Below are 16761 nucleotides of genomic sequence, written 5' to 3'. Positions count from 1 at the left end.
GATACTTTGGGGCGATAATATAAATGGCAATGTGTTCTTAATTCCAAATTCCACTTGTTCATTTATGGTATCTTCTTAACTTTTTTTAAGCAATTAATGGATGCCTGGAAGTTGATGTACATATATATTCAGAAATGTTTTGCCACCTGAGACCTGTGAGGAGGTAAGCTTCATGGTACAATCTGTAATTCATACTGAAGGGGAATCTATTATGTATTTTGTTAATTTCAATTTGTTGTTTTTCAAATTCTTAAGTTATTTTATATTATCATGGAAAGCAGGAATAAAAAAAGAAAAAGAAAATTCATATGGACAGCCAGGTCCTCCAAGAGTCCATTCAGAATAGAAGATGAAAAGAATACCGTCTTTTAGAATAGGCCCATGTAAAAAGCTTAAGAGAAAAAACAGATTGTTTCCTCCTAGTATGATTCACCTTTATGGTATTATATTCCAAATATGTAGGGTACACAGTTTCCTTTTTGGAGTTTAAAAGCAGGAGAGATTATAATGAGAATACAGATGGGCAGGTTCTGGGGGAAATGAGTACAATGCCTCCTGGCACATGAAAGGTATGCAGTAATTGTTCAGTGAGTAAGTACAATTTGGATAGGGCAAAGTGGGGAGCAGGGAGGATTATTAGGGTTTAGAAATTATGTTGGAAGAAAGGCAAAGAATGAGGAAGATCACTGGGGGCTGGAATTGAGGGTTTCCATAAGGAATGCTTGGAGACCAAGTTGGAAAGATAAATGGGGAAATGATTGTAGAGGGCTTCAAATATGGGACCAAGGAGTACATTTCACTCTGCAGGAATGGAGGGAGCCATCAAAGGTGTTGGAGTAAGAAATACAGTGATAGTAGGATTTTAGGAAAATTAGTCTGTTGGTGATACCCAGTGTAGCCAGAGAAAAGAGACAGGAGAGTAGACTAAGCATGAAGTTGTACAGTCCAGTTTTGTGATGATGATAATGGTAGCAGAGAAAATGGAAAGAAGGAATGATTTCAAGGGACATTGTATAGTGAGAAGTTGTTTCAAAACTAACTAAAAATAAATGGGGATGGTGAGCTAATTTGGGTTTTGTGCTTTGGCAATATTGAGAAAGGTGGCACCACAATAAGAAAAATAAGGAAAATAATCCTGGATTGAACTGTCCAACTACTTCCTTGCCTTCTGTTACCAGGTGGGGTTTAGAAGGAAAATAACAAACTGAAGCTCACTCAAAGGGGAATAAGCAGAATTGTCACTGTCATTTCCTTAGACTAGCTCGTGTTTAATATCTGAACGATTGTTTCCTTTACTTCAAACTCCTGTTATAATCAATTCTTAATGTACAAACTCATGTATTAACTTTATAAAAGGTTCAAATACATGAGAAAAACAAAAGGTAATCTGAAAATGTGTTGGTAGTCTCCACATTGTTAAAAAAAAAATCACCAGTAATGATTCTATAATCTCTACCATTGTAAAAATGTAAAACCTTTCTAAAGACTCAGCACACCTAAATATGAGAACAAAAATGTGCACAGTGTTTAGCAACTTCATTATAAAATGTTTAGGATGGAAAAGGTAAATTATAACATTCAAAAATAGATGTCATGGGCCGGGCGCGGTGGCTCACGCCTGTAATCCTAGCACTCTGGGAGGTTGAGGCGGGTGGATAGCTCAAGGTCAGGAGTTCGAGACCAGCCTGAGCAAGAGCAAGAGCCCGTCTCTACCAAAAAATAGAAAGAAATGATCTGGACAACTAAAAATATATATATAGAAAAAATTAGCCGGGCATGGTGGTGCATGCCTGTAGTCCCAGCTACTCGGGAGGCTGAGGCAGAAGAATTGCTTGAGCCCAGGAGTTTGAGGTTGCTGTGAGCTAGGGTGACACCACGGCACTCACTCTAGCCAGGGCAACAAAGCAAGACTCTGTCTCAAAAAAAAAAAAAAAAAAATAGATGTCATGGAAGTTCTTCCAAAAAATTGCATATAATTTCATTTGGATTTAAACACTGTACTTAAAAAAAAATACAGTCTTGGGTGGGTTATGCCAAAATTTAAGAATGAGAGTATCAAGTTATTCAACTGGAAGACTTTTAACATGCTAGTAATGAAGAAATGAACTAGGAGACATCCTGTATCTTTTTTTAAGTATTTTAAGTCTCAAAATATCTTCCACTACAAAGAAAAAATTGCACTATTGGATACTGAGATTATTTTTATCTGAAGAAGAAAATTATAAAGAAAATTATCATCACTTGCAGTAAAACCAGTTGACATTTCAAAGTAGACTATTGAGGGGAAATTTTATTCTTATTATTTAATATTTTTCATATGGCACTAGAATTTATAACCACTGTTTTAGAAATCATGTAACACTCACTGCTTGTTAAAACTAATAGATTTTAGAAAACCATAAAGTATCTATCTTGTTTCTGTGATATTTTCTGGGCATAGTACTTTTAATTTTATTGTCACTTTCTACATTGAAGATTTGTGTGTGTGTGTGCCTCAGTGAATGATCAGTCCACATCTTTTCAAAGGTTATGTCTAGAGAAGATATTTTCACCTTGGTTTGTCTACTCAAGAGCTTTATCAGCAGCTGAAGCAGTCAATGCCTTGAGGCCTTTCTATTTTGCAGTACATCCAGATTTCTTTGGACAGCACCCCAGAGAAAGGGTAAGCATTTGTTTGTTTTTTTAACCATTAGTATACATTTCTGTTTAGTTTGTTTACCTTTGATACAATATAATACATAGAGTTCTATAAATTCGGATTATTCTGTCGTGGTAATATAATCAATGCTTTGAACTAATTTGAAATATAGACACTGACAATTAAAAATATAACCTTTTTTAATGAAAGCTGTCATTTTTTTGTACAGGCAATAGAGCTGTCATATAAACTCTTTAGAGTATCATTAATCTCATTTTTTGTACCAGTTTTTGGAGTAAAATTGGGGGTTTGAAAGAAAACTTAAGACCTCTATTACTATGATTGATATTTTTTTTTTCTTTGTTTACTTTAATCCACCCATCTGCACACTGAGTCAATCCATTTTAAAGGATGATACAAGGAAGGTTTTTCAGTGCTCTAATGACTTTTCCTTGTGTTGCATGCTGCTGGACCACTTCCCTATAACAACAGTTAATGTGTACTCAAGGAATACAAACTGATATGAAAAATAACTTATGATAGACTTAGTTAGGATGGTCGATATTTTTTTAACATTAAAAAATACAGTGTCAGCCCTTCCTATCAATGGGTTCTGCATCTGTGGATTCAACCAACCTCGGATTGAAAATGTTCAGGAAAAAAAATTGAATCTGTACTGAACATGTACAGACTTTTTTCTTGTCATTATTCCCTAAACAATAAATTACAGCTGGTATTTACATTGTATTAGGTATTCTAAGTAATCTAGAGATGATTTAAAGTATACCAGAGGATGTACATGGGTTATATTCTAATACTACACCATTTTATATCAGGGACTTGAACCTGTGTGGATTTTGGTATCCACAGGAGGTCATGTAACTAATCCCCCACAGATACATTGGGATGACTGTATATTATTTAATATATTATTTATTTTAATTTAGATCCTTTGTTATTAATTTCATCAGTTCTTTTTATTTCATTAACATTAACACCTAGTTTAACATGAAAGAGAACATAAACTCTTGAAAATTATAACATTGTTTCTACTTGAAGTGGAAAATAAATCAATTTTGCTGCTTTTGCTCTAAGAAAATGTTCTGATTATGATACTTGATATACATATGTTGGCTATTCAAAATCAGAACATTTCTAAGTAATCAGTAAATTGAATCAATAGGAAAATATTCATTACTGTGGGGATTAAAGTTTTTAAACCCAACATACATGGAAAGATCAACCCTAGTAATAGTTGAATTTTTTCCCTCCTCTACGCATGTATCTTTTTAAATTAAAACTTCTAGGTGCAGCTGGGCGCAGTGGTGTGCCTATAGCCTCAACTGCTTGGAAGCCTGAGGTGGGAGGATCACTTGAGCCCAAGAGTTTGATTGCAGCCTGGGCAACATAGCAAGACCCCATCTCTAAAAACAAGAGAAAACACTTCTATGTGCTGTAAAGGGTTAACTCAGCAAGCTTGGATTGCTTAAACTGCACATTCTGAAGAAAGGTCTGGCTTCAGTATTGGCCCTTGACTGGCTCCTGGGAGATGAGCTCTGAGCCCTTGGAACATCTTGCCTAATAGGAATGTTTTATATGTCTGAGGCCTTGGGCCATGTCATACAGTTTATGCTAACATTGTGATTTATGGTAAATACCTGTTTTTGTATGTCTGAGGCCCTGTGCTATACTATATCGGTTTGACCTGGGAAGGTGGGGAGGGCAGATGAGATTGAATAGCTAAAGTGAGCCACGTGGATACTATATGCTTAGCTGACCACAATAAAACCCTGGACATCAAGGCTTAGATGAGCTTTCCTGGTTAACAATACTTCCCATATATTGTCACACATCATTGCTGGGAGATTAAGCACTGTCTGTAAAACTCCACTGTGAAATGACAACTGGAAGTTTGTACCTGATCTTTCCTGAACTCTACTCCATGTACTCTTTCCCCTTGCTGATTTTAACCTGCGTCCTTTTGCTGTTATAAACTATAACTGTGAGTAAAACAGCCTTTCTAAGTTCTGTGAATCGTCCTAGCAAATCACTGAAACTGAGGGTGGTCTTGGGGACCCCTGAAAGAATGTGTCTAGAGTTTAATTGTTCTGATAAATTTATATTTTCATTTTCTCTTTCATCTTGTACTTATTGGGTGCCTACTCTGTGCCAAGCCCTTGCACTAGCTGCTACCTCTGCCTGGAGCATCCTGTTCTCAGATATCCCAAATATGGCTTGCCCTTTGCTTTCTCATTGAAGTGTCACCTTTCAGTGAGGCTGTCCCAGGTTGCCCTATTTTAAATTGCCACCTCCACTTTCCTTCCCAGCACTCCGTCTCCCCTATACCCTGCAATACTTTTCCTGTTGTGTTTTTTCCTACCCATGTACCCTGATTCCTTATTTATTAGGTTTATCGTTTATTTTTTTGCCCTCGCAAAAATGCAGGCTCCATGAAGGCAGTTCACTCTTCTTGTCATCACATGTTCAGTTCATTCTTCTTTCCACCCTTACAGAACACTCTTGCCCCTTTACTAAGGGAAACAGACTCAAAGTCCTATCTAGTCCTGACATCAGTCTCAAAGTCCAGGATTTCACAGTAATACACAGCGGTTTTTTTTTTAATCCTCTTTAATTTAATTTTAATATCCGCAATACATTTATAGGTTTAAAAAATCAAAACTAAATGCAGAGTTTACTAAGAAGTCTCACTCCTATCCCTGTTTCCTTTACCCCATTCCCATTCACTTCCTGTAGATAATCATTTTTATTAGTTTTTGGATTGTTCTTCCTATGTTTCTTTTTGGCAAAAATAGAAACATGTCAAAAAATAATCATGAAGATTTAGATTTCGTCTTACGCCTGCACAAAATGTACCACACTTGCTTATGGGACTCTTAAGGCTGAGAACATCATATTATAATAAATTTTCTAAACCTGGGTGATACAAAGGGAAAAAAAAAGAACATCATATTATAGTAAATTAAACAAACAAAAATAAGCAATGATTATTTCTAATTTCAGATCACACACTGTGTGCCTGAAAAGAGACCTAGAATGGGGCCGGGCTGAGTGCCTCAGGCCTATAATCCTAGCACTTTGGGAGGCCGAGGTGGGAAGATCACTTGAGCCCAGGAGTTTGAGATTGCAGTGAGCTATGATGACGCCACTACACTCTAGCCTGAGTAACAGAGTGAGACTTTGTGTCAAAAAAAAAATAGACCTAGAGTGATAAAAAGCACAGTTATTATTTATGCCATTCTTCGCAGAGCTGTTCCGTCACAAAAGGACATTTTCTTTTTTCACTTACTATATCCTTAAAATCACTCCATGTCAATTCACATATATCTTCTACATTACATTATTTCTCTTGTCTTTTCTTTTTGGTTTTGTAGTACTCCACTAAATGAACGTACCATAATTTATTCAAGCACTTTCCTATGGATGTGTATTTAAGAACCGTTTATAGATAGATTAGCCCTTTGCTGTAAGTTACAAATATTTTCTCTCAGTTTGTTGTCTTTTGACTTTGCTTGTATGTGTGTGGTTTTTTATGTGTTTATTTAAAATTTTTTAATTTTCTACATAAAAAATATTTCTCTATGGTCTGAAATAGAGATCTTATATCATGGGATATAATAAATATAATTACATAATTGGATTTATCAATCATTTATTCCTTTGATATATTTGGTCATAGGCATTTTCCACACCTAGGTTATAAAGGAATTAAACTATGTTTTTTCCTAGTACTTACATGGTCACATTTTTTTTACAACTCATTCATGGGGAGTTTATTTTGTTACTTTTTATAAGATCTGGATCCAATTTTATCTTTCACCAAAGGGCTATGGAATCTCAACATTTTTTAATACTAAATTATTTAATATCCTCAATAATGTGTTTGAAAAGCCAGATATAATTTTTCATGTTTCCTTGTTCTATTTTGTGTGTAAATTCCCTTAATATATTTTTCTAGGAAGTCAATGAAAATTCTCTCAAGAGATTAAGTGTCTACTTAGAAAACCTCCAGAAGCCAGGCTTCAAGTCTTTGAAACCAACTCAGCTTACGTTTTATGTAAGAGGAACAGACCAGAATTCCTCTGATGGCCATGAACCCTTTAGTACTTCCGGTATGTTTTTTATTTCTAGTATGTCCCTTGCAAGTTTCATGTTAAATATATTCATGAATTTTGACATTGCCAGAATACCTTTGGATTGAAGCTTTGGTCTAAGAAAAATGATATCATTTGAATGATTATTTTTCTAGAATTATTTAATAGATTCTGTTCCTAGCTGCATGTGTTTGAACAAGCCATTTTTTTGTGTGTTTAAACTTTTTGTCTATAAAACTGTAGTTTTCCTATTTGTCCCTTTCCTTGTTCAGAGTTCAGTGTTTTAAGTATTAAACACTAGAGACAAAGATCTATAACAATTTATGTTTCTAAAGACTACGCCCTGCATTTTCTTATTGAGGCCTCAAAATACCCTGTGAGGCTGGTGGTATTTGCCTAATTGGAACTTAGTGATGTTCAGTGTCTTTCCCAAGACCATAAAAATAGAATATATAGGTCTTGAACCCAGGTCTTTTAACTCCAACCTTACGCTGTTTCTAAAATCTAATCAATCCTAATTGGCAATCTTTTCAGTGCCTTTTGCCACTGCTTTAACCATGATCCAATAATACTTAAAATTAAAGACAAATATTTAGATAAATATCATTAACGGCCTATAATTTCTCTAAATATATATCCTTTTGATGATCCTTGAGAAAATAACTTTATTTTTAGAATGAACTTAAAACAATTTAAAGATTTACTGAGAGCTTTTTGTGTTAACAAAAACGCTTAGAAAATGCACTGTAAGTCAGCGCAGTGGCTCATACCTGTAATCCCAGCACCTTGGGAGGCTGAGGCAGAAGGATCACTTGAGGCCGGGAGTTTGAGACCAGCCTAGGCAACATAGCAAGACCCCATCTCTACAAAAAGATTTTTTTAAAAAGTTAACTGGGTGTGGTGGCACAAGCCTGTAGTCTTAACTACTCGGTAGGGTGAGGCAGGAGGATCTCTTTACAGTGAGCTCCGATGGCACCACTGCACTCAGCCTGGGTGATAGAGTGAGACCCTGTCTCTAAAGAAAAAGAAAAAAAGAACATGTGCTATGATGTTTTTGAAACAAACTATTATAAAATGGAATTTGATAGGTCTTTTGAGACCTAGGATCTGTTTCTAGTTCTGCCAGTGATTAGCTGTATGACCTTAACTTCTGGGCCTTCATTTGTTAAAATGAAAGAGTTGGGGTACTGTGTAGAGGCCACTCACATTGAAGATTCCACACTTGTACTAATGCTCACAAGGTGCTTGGGACCTCAGATGGGAAGAGGAAGAACTTGATCTAAAAAGTGCTAACATAGGATCTTTATTTTGAAGACAGCTTCCTACTCAGACTCTCTAGGGACTAGTATTTCATAGTATATTTTCTCCTATCTTTTATTCTCCCATGATTGAATATGGGAGATGAGAAATCATAAATTCCTTTTTTTGGCAGTTTTTCCATCTACCTCTGATTCAGAGTTTTATTAAAAACAGTCCCTATTCTTCATTATTCAGAGATAAAAAGTAAATTCATAGCTCTTTTGTGAAGGAACAGCTATACAGAAGAATGTTGTAAATAATAATAATAAATAATAATTATGATTATCACTCTGACACAATTGTGTTTGAAATTGTAAATAATCATTATTTGTTTTAATCCATTATAAATGTGCTGTTCTTAGCCATGACAGTCTCATAAGCAACTGAGATATGTCATTTGCTAGTATAAGACCAAATACTCATAAATATTTTTTAATAGATATATGTACCTATTACTCAGGGTCAAGATTAGGCTAGGAATTAAAGCAAATCATACTTAGACATAGTGTTCTACTTAGGTTTCCTGATTTCTCCAGCAGAATAGATAGAATTTATGAAGATAAATTATATCCTTTATAGTTTTTAAAATTAAAATATTATCATCAATCTGTTTTTATGTATTTGGGAGAGTCAAGCTCATTTCCACAGCTACAACTACTACTTCTAAAACTATCATCATCTAGATTTGTCTTAAATATTGAATATACATGGAATTAAAGAGTAAACAGAATTTGAAAGCTTAGAGGGAACTTAGAAAATTTTACACAGCAAATTAGGGAAAGAGCTGATACTAGAACTAAGGTTCTCATTCCTAGTCCAATGTTTTTATTTTTATACCACATGATCTATTAGTTCTTTTTCAAAAACTATTGCTATTAATCATTTTTGCCTTTGTTTTTATGACAAAGCTTGGCCCCTTGACAAAGATTTAAAACATTTTTATTTCTTTAACATTTTTATCTGATTATGAAATTAAAATCAAATGGGTTTTATTTCTAGAACACTAGAAATCATTAATCAACTTTTCCTTGATAAATAAGATGGTAATAAGGTAAAATATTTATTAATGATTTTCATTACTAAAATTTCATGAGTCATTTTGCATTATTAATGCATTGAATCCTTAAAGGCCTAATCATTTCTTCAGGTCCACATATTTTTGGTGGTTCACGAGGAAATAAATTTTATTACTAGAATAAGTTTTAAAACAAGTTGAGGATGTACTAAGAGCTTCCTATGAGTTACTGCTAAAACAAATAGCTAGAGCCAGCTCTGATTTCTGAGTAAAGACAGAAATCCTTTACTTTCAGTTAATGGTCAACTGTGAGTCATTTTTTAAACAAAAATAGGTTATAACCGGGCACAGTGGTGCTTGCCTGTAGTCCCAGCTCCTCAGGAGGATGAGACAGGAGTATCATTGAACCCAGGAGTTTGAGGCCAGTGTAGGCAACAAAGTGAGACCCTGTCTTTAAAAACAAAAAAGAAAAAATAAGTTATAGAAAAAATTAAATTAGAAATGGGAGAAAACATATAACATGGATGACAAAAAGATAATGTTAATATATAAAAAATTCCTACAAATCAAAAAGAGAACACAGAGTATCTCTCTTACTAAAATAAGCAAAGATAATGAATAGACAGTTCAGAAAATAATACATATAAATAGCCATAAGTATATAAAAATGTTTATCTTCAGTATTCGAATACTAACAGAACTATTAGGTACTATTTCTTGCCCATTAATTTTTTTTTTTCTTTTTTTACTGATAATTCCCACAGGTGGTAAGAATACATTTTCCCACATTTTGGCATGTGTATAAATTTGTACAAACTCTAGAATGCAGTTTGGAATTCTCTCTCTAAAGCCACAAAATTCCTTTTCTCAAAATGTATCTTAATATTCATGTAACAACAACACTCCTAACCCTTAATTAATATTTTGAAATAAAAAAATAAAATAAATGTATCCTAAAGAATCTGGTACAGGCCGGGCGCGGTGGCTCACGTCTGTAATCCTGGCTCTCTGGGAGGCCAAGGCGGGTGGATTGTTTGAGCTCAGGAGTTCGAGACCAGCCTGAGCAAGAGCGAGACCCTGTCTCTACTAAAATTAGAAAGAAATTAATTGGACAACTAAAAATATAGAAAAAACTAGACGGGCATGGTGGCACGTGCCTGTAGTCCCAGCTACTCGGGAGGCTGAGGCAGTAGGATCGCTTGAGCCCAGGAGTTTGAGGTTGCTGTGAGCTAGGCTGATGCCACGGCACTCTAGCCCGGGCAACACAGTGAGACTCTGTCTCAAAAAAAAAAAAAAGAATCTGGTACAGGCAGGATTTAGTATATAGCAGCCCTTACATTGGATTAAATAATTAATGTAATTGATAAATAAAGATAGAAACTGAGATTTATTCCTTGACTTTGCTCTTTAAGAATGAGCTATTTCTTCTTAACCTCTACTGCAGCAATTTGGGTTTTTCTTTCCTTCTTCACTGACTATAATAATTCACCTGCCAGTAGTTCTCACGTCACCATTAAATGATTCAACCAAAAAAGTCTTTTTTAGTTTTCATGTTCTGGATTCCATGTCTGTGTGGCAAGTAGAATATGTATCCAAGTATGATTTAAATTGTGATACCTGTCAGCAGTTGCAAAGACAAGAAAATACATTTCAGCCTTGAATGGTGAAAAATTGAAAGCAACTTATACGTCCATCACTATTGGAAGTGTTAAATAAATTATACTGTATTCATTATATAGACTAGTATGTACCTGCTAAAAAGAATGAGGTACAAATATGGAAAGGTCACCAAGATTAAGTAACAAAAACAAGTTCAAAATAGTATATCTAGAATGATACCATTTATATATTAAAAAGAAACAATTCAAACTGTGTGATTGTGTGTTTGTATAAATGCACATGCATATATATCATATATAATACACACACAGATGCACATGATTAGAAAAGATCTAGAGCAGTGCTGTCCAAGAGAACTTACTGTGATGAGGGAAATGTTCCACATTTGCACCATCTGACACAGTAGCCCCATGTGGCTGTTGAAAACTTGAAATGTGGCCGATGTGACCAAGGAACTGGATTTTAAATTTTATTTAATTTTAATCAATTTAATTTTAAATAGCCGCATGTGGCTAATAGCCACCATATTAGAAAGTGCATGTCTAGAAGAATATGTACCGGTTAATAGTGGTAATATACCCAAGGATTTGGATTTAAAAAAAAAAAAATAGTGTTATATCTAGTAAAGGTTTGAAGTTGTATGCCTGTTAATGGGAGATTTTTGTTTTTACTATATTTTACAATAAGCATGTACATATATAATACTTGTATAATTTTCAAAACTAATTAAAAGTAATTTTTAAAAACGTGAAAAAGGCCGGGCGCGGTGGCTCACGCCTGTAATCCTAGCATTCTGGGATGCCAAGGCGGATGGGTCATTTGAGCTCAGGAGTTCGAGACCAGCCTGAACAAGAGTGAGACCCCGTCTCTACTAAAAATAGAAAGAAATTAGCTGGACTACTAAAAATATAGAAAAAATTAGCCAGGCATGGTGGCACATGCCTGTAGTCCCAGCTACTCGGGAGGCAGAGGAGGGAAGATTGCTTGAGCCCAGGAGTTTGAAGTTGCTGTGAGCTAAGCTGACGCCATGGCACTCTAGCCTGGGCAACAGAGCGAGACTCTGTCTCAAAAAAAAAAAAAAAAAAAAAAGGGGGAAAAAGAAGGTGTTGTAGTAGAGAAAATAACTGGCTTGATGTGAACTCAGATTTAAGGCCTGACTTCATTCTTAACCTTCATTCTAACCTTAACCTTCACATTTGACAAGAGAGATGATAATGGCACAGTTGGTGGAATGTTGATTGAAAAGTTACGTAAATTCAACCAGAACCATGCCTAATACCCAATAAAGAATAAAAACAAAACCAGTGGATTTCCTATTGGTGACTTAACAATTATTACTACCCTTAACCCAATAACTACCCAATATCAAAATCAGATCGTGAAGCACTTTTAAGCAATTTGAAAATCTTAAATCACTCCTGAAAATATTGGCTTGCTAGCTAGTTGGGGCTGGGCAAGTAGGAGGACTATCTCTTTCAATCATAGAGAAAATTGAAGATGGGTTTCTGTGACCACTGAGACTAGATTATCTGGCCTCTCTCCTCATCTGAACTACTGTCACAATCTGTCACAATGCAGTCTCTCTTTCTCTATCTCTCCTTCCCCCACCTCTCACTAGAAGTTATCTTTGGTGGACACCTGCTCACAGGAGAGCTTTTCTGTCTCTTAAGAGACCAAATTTATAGGCAGTATTGAAAATATTCTGAATCCCCTTCTTGAGCTGGGATGGATTTGGTCACTGATGCGAAACTGGAAAATGGAGCTGATGACTGAAGGAATTCATAACGATAAAAATAGTGTGGCATAATTTTGTAGAAGAGAAGTATTTCCATTTACAGATGATCTGCCAGTAGGATGAATTTTAATTAGTAATGAAATGTTTTGAAAGATTTTGATTTTATAAATGTTGAAGTAAAGCAAATAATCATCTTTATTAATTGTTTGGGGGAATTATATTCTCTAGGATTTCGAGCAGTCAAATTTACTTTGCACACCAGAGATCTGCTAAGCACAGTATTATATATTCTCAACTCCTGCAGTTTATCTATTGAACATATCCAAAGCTTGAGTACTAATGTGCATTCCCAGCCACTCAAAGAAGCTAAAAGGATGTCTGACAGGCCCATCAAATGGGACAAGTCTTATTACACCTTCACTGGATTCAGGGACCCTGATGAAGACCTTGAACAAGTCTCAAGAATGGAAACGACCCTAACGTATGTAAAAGTTTTTATTTACCTAAACTGTTATTTGTAGTTCATGTTTAAAACTAAAGCCTGATTTTCCAGGAAAAGTAATCCCATCAGTATGGTTAATCCAGTGACCGTTATGAAAAAGACATTTCATTTTTCTTACTTAAGGTTGCCAGAATACTTCCAACTGTATTTATAATTTTTTGGTCTTTTGATACCCAACACATGCAGGAGGTTGTTTCGTTTAAGTTTTAAAAATTCTATTCAAGTTACCCCTGGTGTATGGAGAAAGGCTGTACCTAAGACTATAAAAATGTTTTACACTTCTTCATGTATTAGACATTTCTAAGGGAGAGTTCAATAGTACTGTACTTTAGTATAATAATTCATACATAAAAAGATATATGGAGACAACATTATAAAATATCTAGAATAGCTTATTGAGAAAGAATAATTTTTTAAATTATAAAAGCCATGTATAAAATATGTTCTATCATTTGGGATGCCTGTTTATAAATTTACCGTCAATGTTTTTTGAGTAAGTCATTTTGGGACTCCATAAGGATCGAGCACATTCTGTTCCTATGGTTGTATTTAAAGAGTCCAGTGCCTTACCAGAAGACTCTCACTCATTACAGCATGGTAAATTATCCTTCATTATCCACTGGCTTGGGACCTGCTTTGTGGATCATCTGTCCTAACTCAGAGATATCCTCCCTTTGTTACCTAGCTAGATCCCAAATAAGGCTGAAGAGATAGGAAGGTAGCAGAGTCCAGTGCAGAAAAGGACACAAGTTACGTCCCAAGGCGTGTGTGTATGTATCTGTGTGTGATATAGTCCATGATATTTGTCTATATGTGTAACTGATGGATAAATCACCACCCTAAATATGTGGATTTTAATTGTTCAGATTCTCTTCTGTAAACAAAACTGAGATGAACTGTGGGTTTGGGAATGGTAATGATAGACCAGAAGTAATGAGACAGTAAAAAGTAGGGCAAAAAATGAAGAGTCATGGTGGCACAGAAGTTGGTGAATTTAAAACTTGATTTAGAAAAACAGAAGAGATGATTTAAGGTTAATTGCACACAGAGGCTACAGTGGGAGGTGAAGTAGATTGCTGCGAGCACTAGTTGGAAGAGAGATTCTCAGCCGTGCATCCACTGGGATATAGCATATAAAACTTCTCCTTATACCTGTAAGAGGATATTGCTCATTATCTCACACCGTGTCTAGATGAACAAAAGGTTGGTGAGAGTGATTGGCCTAACAAGTATAGAGAAAAGTGGGATCGAGTGAGTCTAGGCAAGAAAGCAAAAATAACAGTTGTTGGACCTTTACTCAAGCTAAAGGGCTTAAGAATAATGTACTAAAGAATTTCAGAAAAAATGAATTTCAGAGAAGCAGTTAGTCTGTGGTTCAGCTGAGTATTTTGCAGAGCACAGTTTTTTTTCTGGAGCTGGATGTGCAGCCATCATGAAAACATTGTACCAAAGACCTAGAACTAAGAGTTAGACAGCTGGCAAAGTAATGAAAACAGCTTGAAATTTAAAAAGGCCAGTTCAGTAAGAAAAGTGGTGTTCAACTGGATTCCTTGTCTAAGCTGAGTATTTATAATTTCTTTGTTTGTATGTAGTTCATCCAATAAAATTCCTCAGTCTTTAATAAAAGTGGACTTTCTTGTGTTATATTACATTATACTAGATAGTGAGTTCTTAGGAGTAGAGAACATGTTTTAATCATTTTTATGTCTACTAATCTACTTTATAGATTCATAGAACCTATCCAGTATTTTCACTGAACTGAATAAAAGAACTGTTGAATAAACGTGAATGTGATGTGCTGGAGGGTCCATGTAGAGAACTCAGGATTTAAGATAGAAGTGTAAAGTAACTTAATACAGATGGTAGTAATAGAAGTGGCTTAGTGATGAATGTAAAGGGCCATTTTTTTCTTAAAATACCTATGTTGATTTCACTGGTGTTTACTAAAAAAATATCTGGTATTTTTAGCAGCAAGAGAGAGATACATTATCTTAAGGAAATTTTCTGTGTGTTGATGTGTTGCGTTGCTATCAATTCTTGATTTCCTCCAAGGTATGCTTTGTTTTAAATTCAGACTCTATTTTGCATTATCAAGATAAGCTGAAAAAAATGTCATTTTGACTTTTCGTCTACCCTTAAAGAGGACAACAACTTAAATAGACCACTGTTTTAGAAATTGAAGTCAGTGGAAACTTAACTTTCTAATTCACTGATCATTATTATCCAGTCGAGTTGTCAGTAACTATTTATCTTTACAAACATTAAAGTAAATCCGTTATTAGGCAGATAGAATCTTTCTTAGTTTCATACAATGAAATGAATAATGATATAGCGTTATAGTAGATAGTTTTGTCTAGTTTTTAATGCTAATATTGGGGGCTCTTAGGTTATATTTCTTAAGCATGGGTATCTTAGTGACTTATCTGAACCAGATCATCATACCTCATGGAGTTTGAGTTTAGCTTAGGAAGGTATAATTTTAGAGCAGAAAGGCCAGGCTGTTAGGATAAGAGAGGACAGCATCGTGCTGAACTAAGGCAAGAAAAGGAGTACTGCTCTTTGGGTCCTTAAAGTGAATTGCAGTGTAGACTCTGTGGAGTTATGACACCTATACTGATTTGAAAGGTTTCATATCCCTATTTCTTTAACTTAACCTGATTTTTCAACTCTAGCGTGGACCCAGAGCCCCTTCAAGCCAATCTTGACCTGTTCCCAAACAGAGATATTGCCCTATTTGAAGGAACCTCTGCTAAGGGTTTATGTTAGTTTTTCCCAGCAAGGGTTCCAGAAGCCTGTATCATAAAGGCCAGAATGGTATCTGGATCAATTTCTCATTTCATTTACTACTGATTTTTTTAAAATCTGTAATTATTTTACAAATTGTAAAGTTGTTGAACCATTTGAGAGCTTTCAAATTACGCGAATCAAGTGATTGCCCAGTACGAAGATTTAGGGTGCCTATAACTTGACTAAAACCTGTTAGCAGTCATGGTCATTTTGGCAGTGTACAGTTTAAGTTTTTAATTTTATTCTTGTATTATTTAATTCATCTTCATTATATAGTTAGGTTATAGAGAGGAATTATAAGGATCATATGCTGAATTATATAGTTCAAAAGGAACATAAAAATGATAATTCTGCTAAATTACCTTAAACTGATCGTCACCTGATTTACAAATTACATTCATCTGATCAAAATTCTTTTTTTCTTTTTCTTTTTAATTCATTCTTGAAAGCAAGTTAAGATGGTCCTAATATTTCTGAACACATGTTAAAAAGAGAATATAATAGTATTATTTAGTGTAGACTTTAACTTTTTAAATAGTTAACTTTTTGTCTGTTTTTGGTTTTGCCGAGAAGTGCAGGCTGAAGTCTCTTAGCATTTAAATTTTTTTAGAGTTATTAATGGGTAGCACAAATACTTTTATTTGCATTTTCTCTTATTCTTGATTTCCATTTTTTTTAAATGATTAGACACATGAATAAATCGTAAAGGGGTTGAAAGCCTCATCCACAAAGTTGAAAATTAGCCATGAGTCAGTGAGTGCTGGTAACATATGAAATACTGCAGGTACTTCCACTGACCCACAGTCTCCAGTAGTTGGCAGTAATACCACCTTTCAATCATTCTTCCTTCCCTCAAAGTACAAATGTTCTACTGGCTATATTGTATTGTATATTTCAAAATTGGAATTGTCAAATTCTTATGCATTTTTTTCCTCTATGCTTTCAGTCACATGCTCTAAAATTTGAGAAGAAATCACAGCTTAAATGCATTTACTGTGCCTGTAATTTCTTTCAAGGAATCATATATCTGTCTTGAGCATTTTTAAATATTTT

General features: G+C 34.8%; 1 protein-coding gene across 4 annotated transcripts in view; it reads left to right on the top strand.

Annotated features, from left to right (window-relative positions):
* Positions 1 to 16761, top strand: part of TCAIM (T cell activation inhibitor, mitochondrial) — a 60579-nt gene that overhangs the window by 17727 nt on the left and 26091 nt on the right. For 2 of the 4 annotated variants that reach the window (XM_012639229.1, XM_012639220.1), the window contains exons 2-5: positions 91 to 163; positions 2527 to 2662; positions 6615 to 6768; positions 12648 to 12900. In XM_012639229.1, coding sequence (XP_012494683.1) covers positions 135 to 163; positions 2527 to 2662; positions 6615 to 6768; positions 12648 to 12900 — 572 coding nt within the window. In that variant the 5' untranslated portion in view covers positions 91 to 134. Of the gene's footprint in view, positions 1 to 90; positions 164 to 2526; positions 2663 to 6614; positions 6769 to 12647; positions 12901 to 16761 lie in introns of those variants that run through there. The other 2 variants (XM_012639237.1, XM_012639240.1) reach the window with 2 other exon arrangements.

Source organism: Propithecus coquereli, unplaced genomic scaffold, assembly GCF_000956105.1.
Source record: "Propithecus coquereli isolate 6110/MARCELLA unplaced genomic scaffold, Pcoq_1.0 Scaffold1, whole genome shotgun sequence".
NCBI classification, from domain to species: Eukaryota; Metazoa; Chordata; class Mammalia; order Primates; family Indriidae; genus Propithecus; species Propithecus coquereli.
This window is presented reverse-complemented; position numbering and strand designations above follow the sequence as displayed.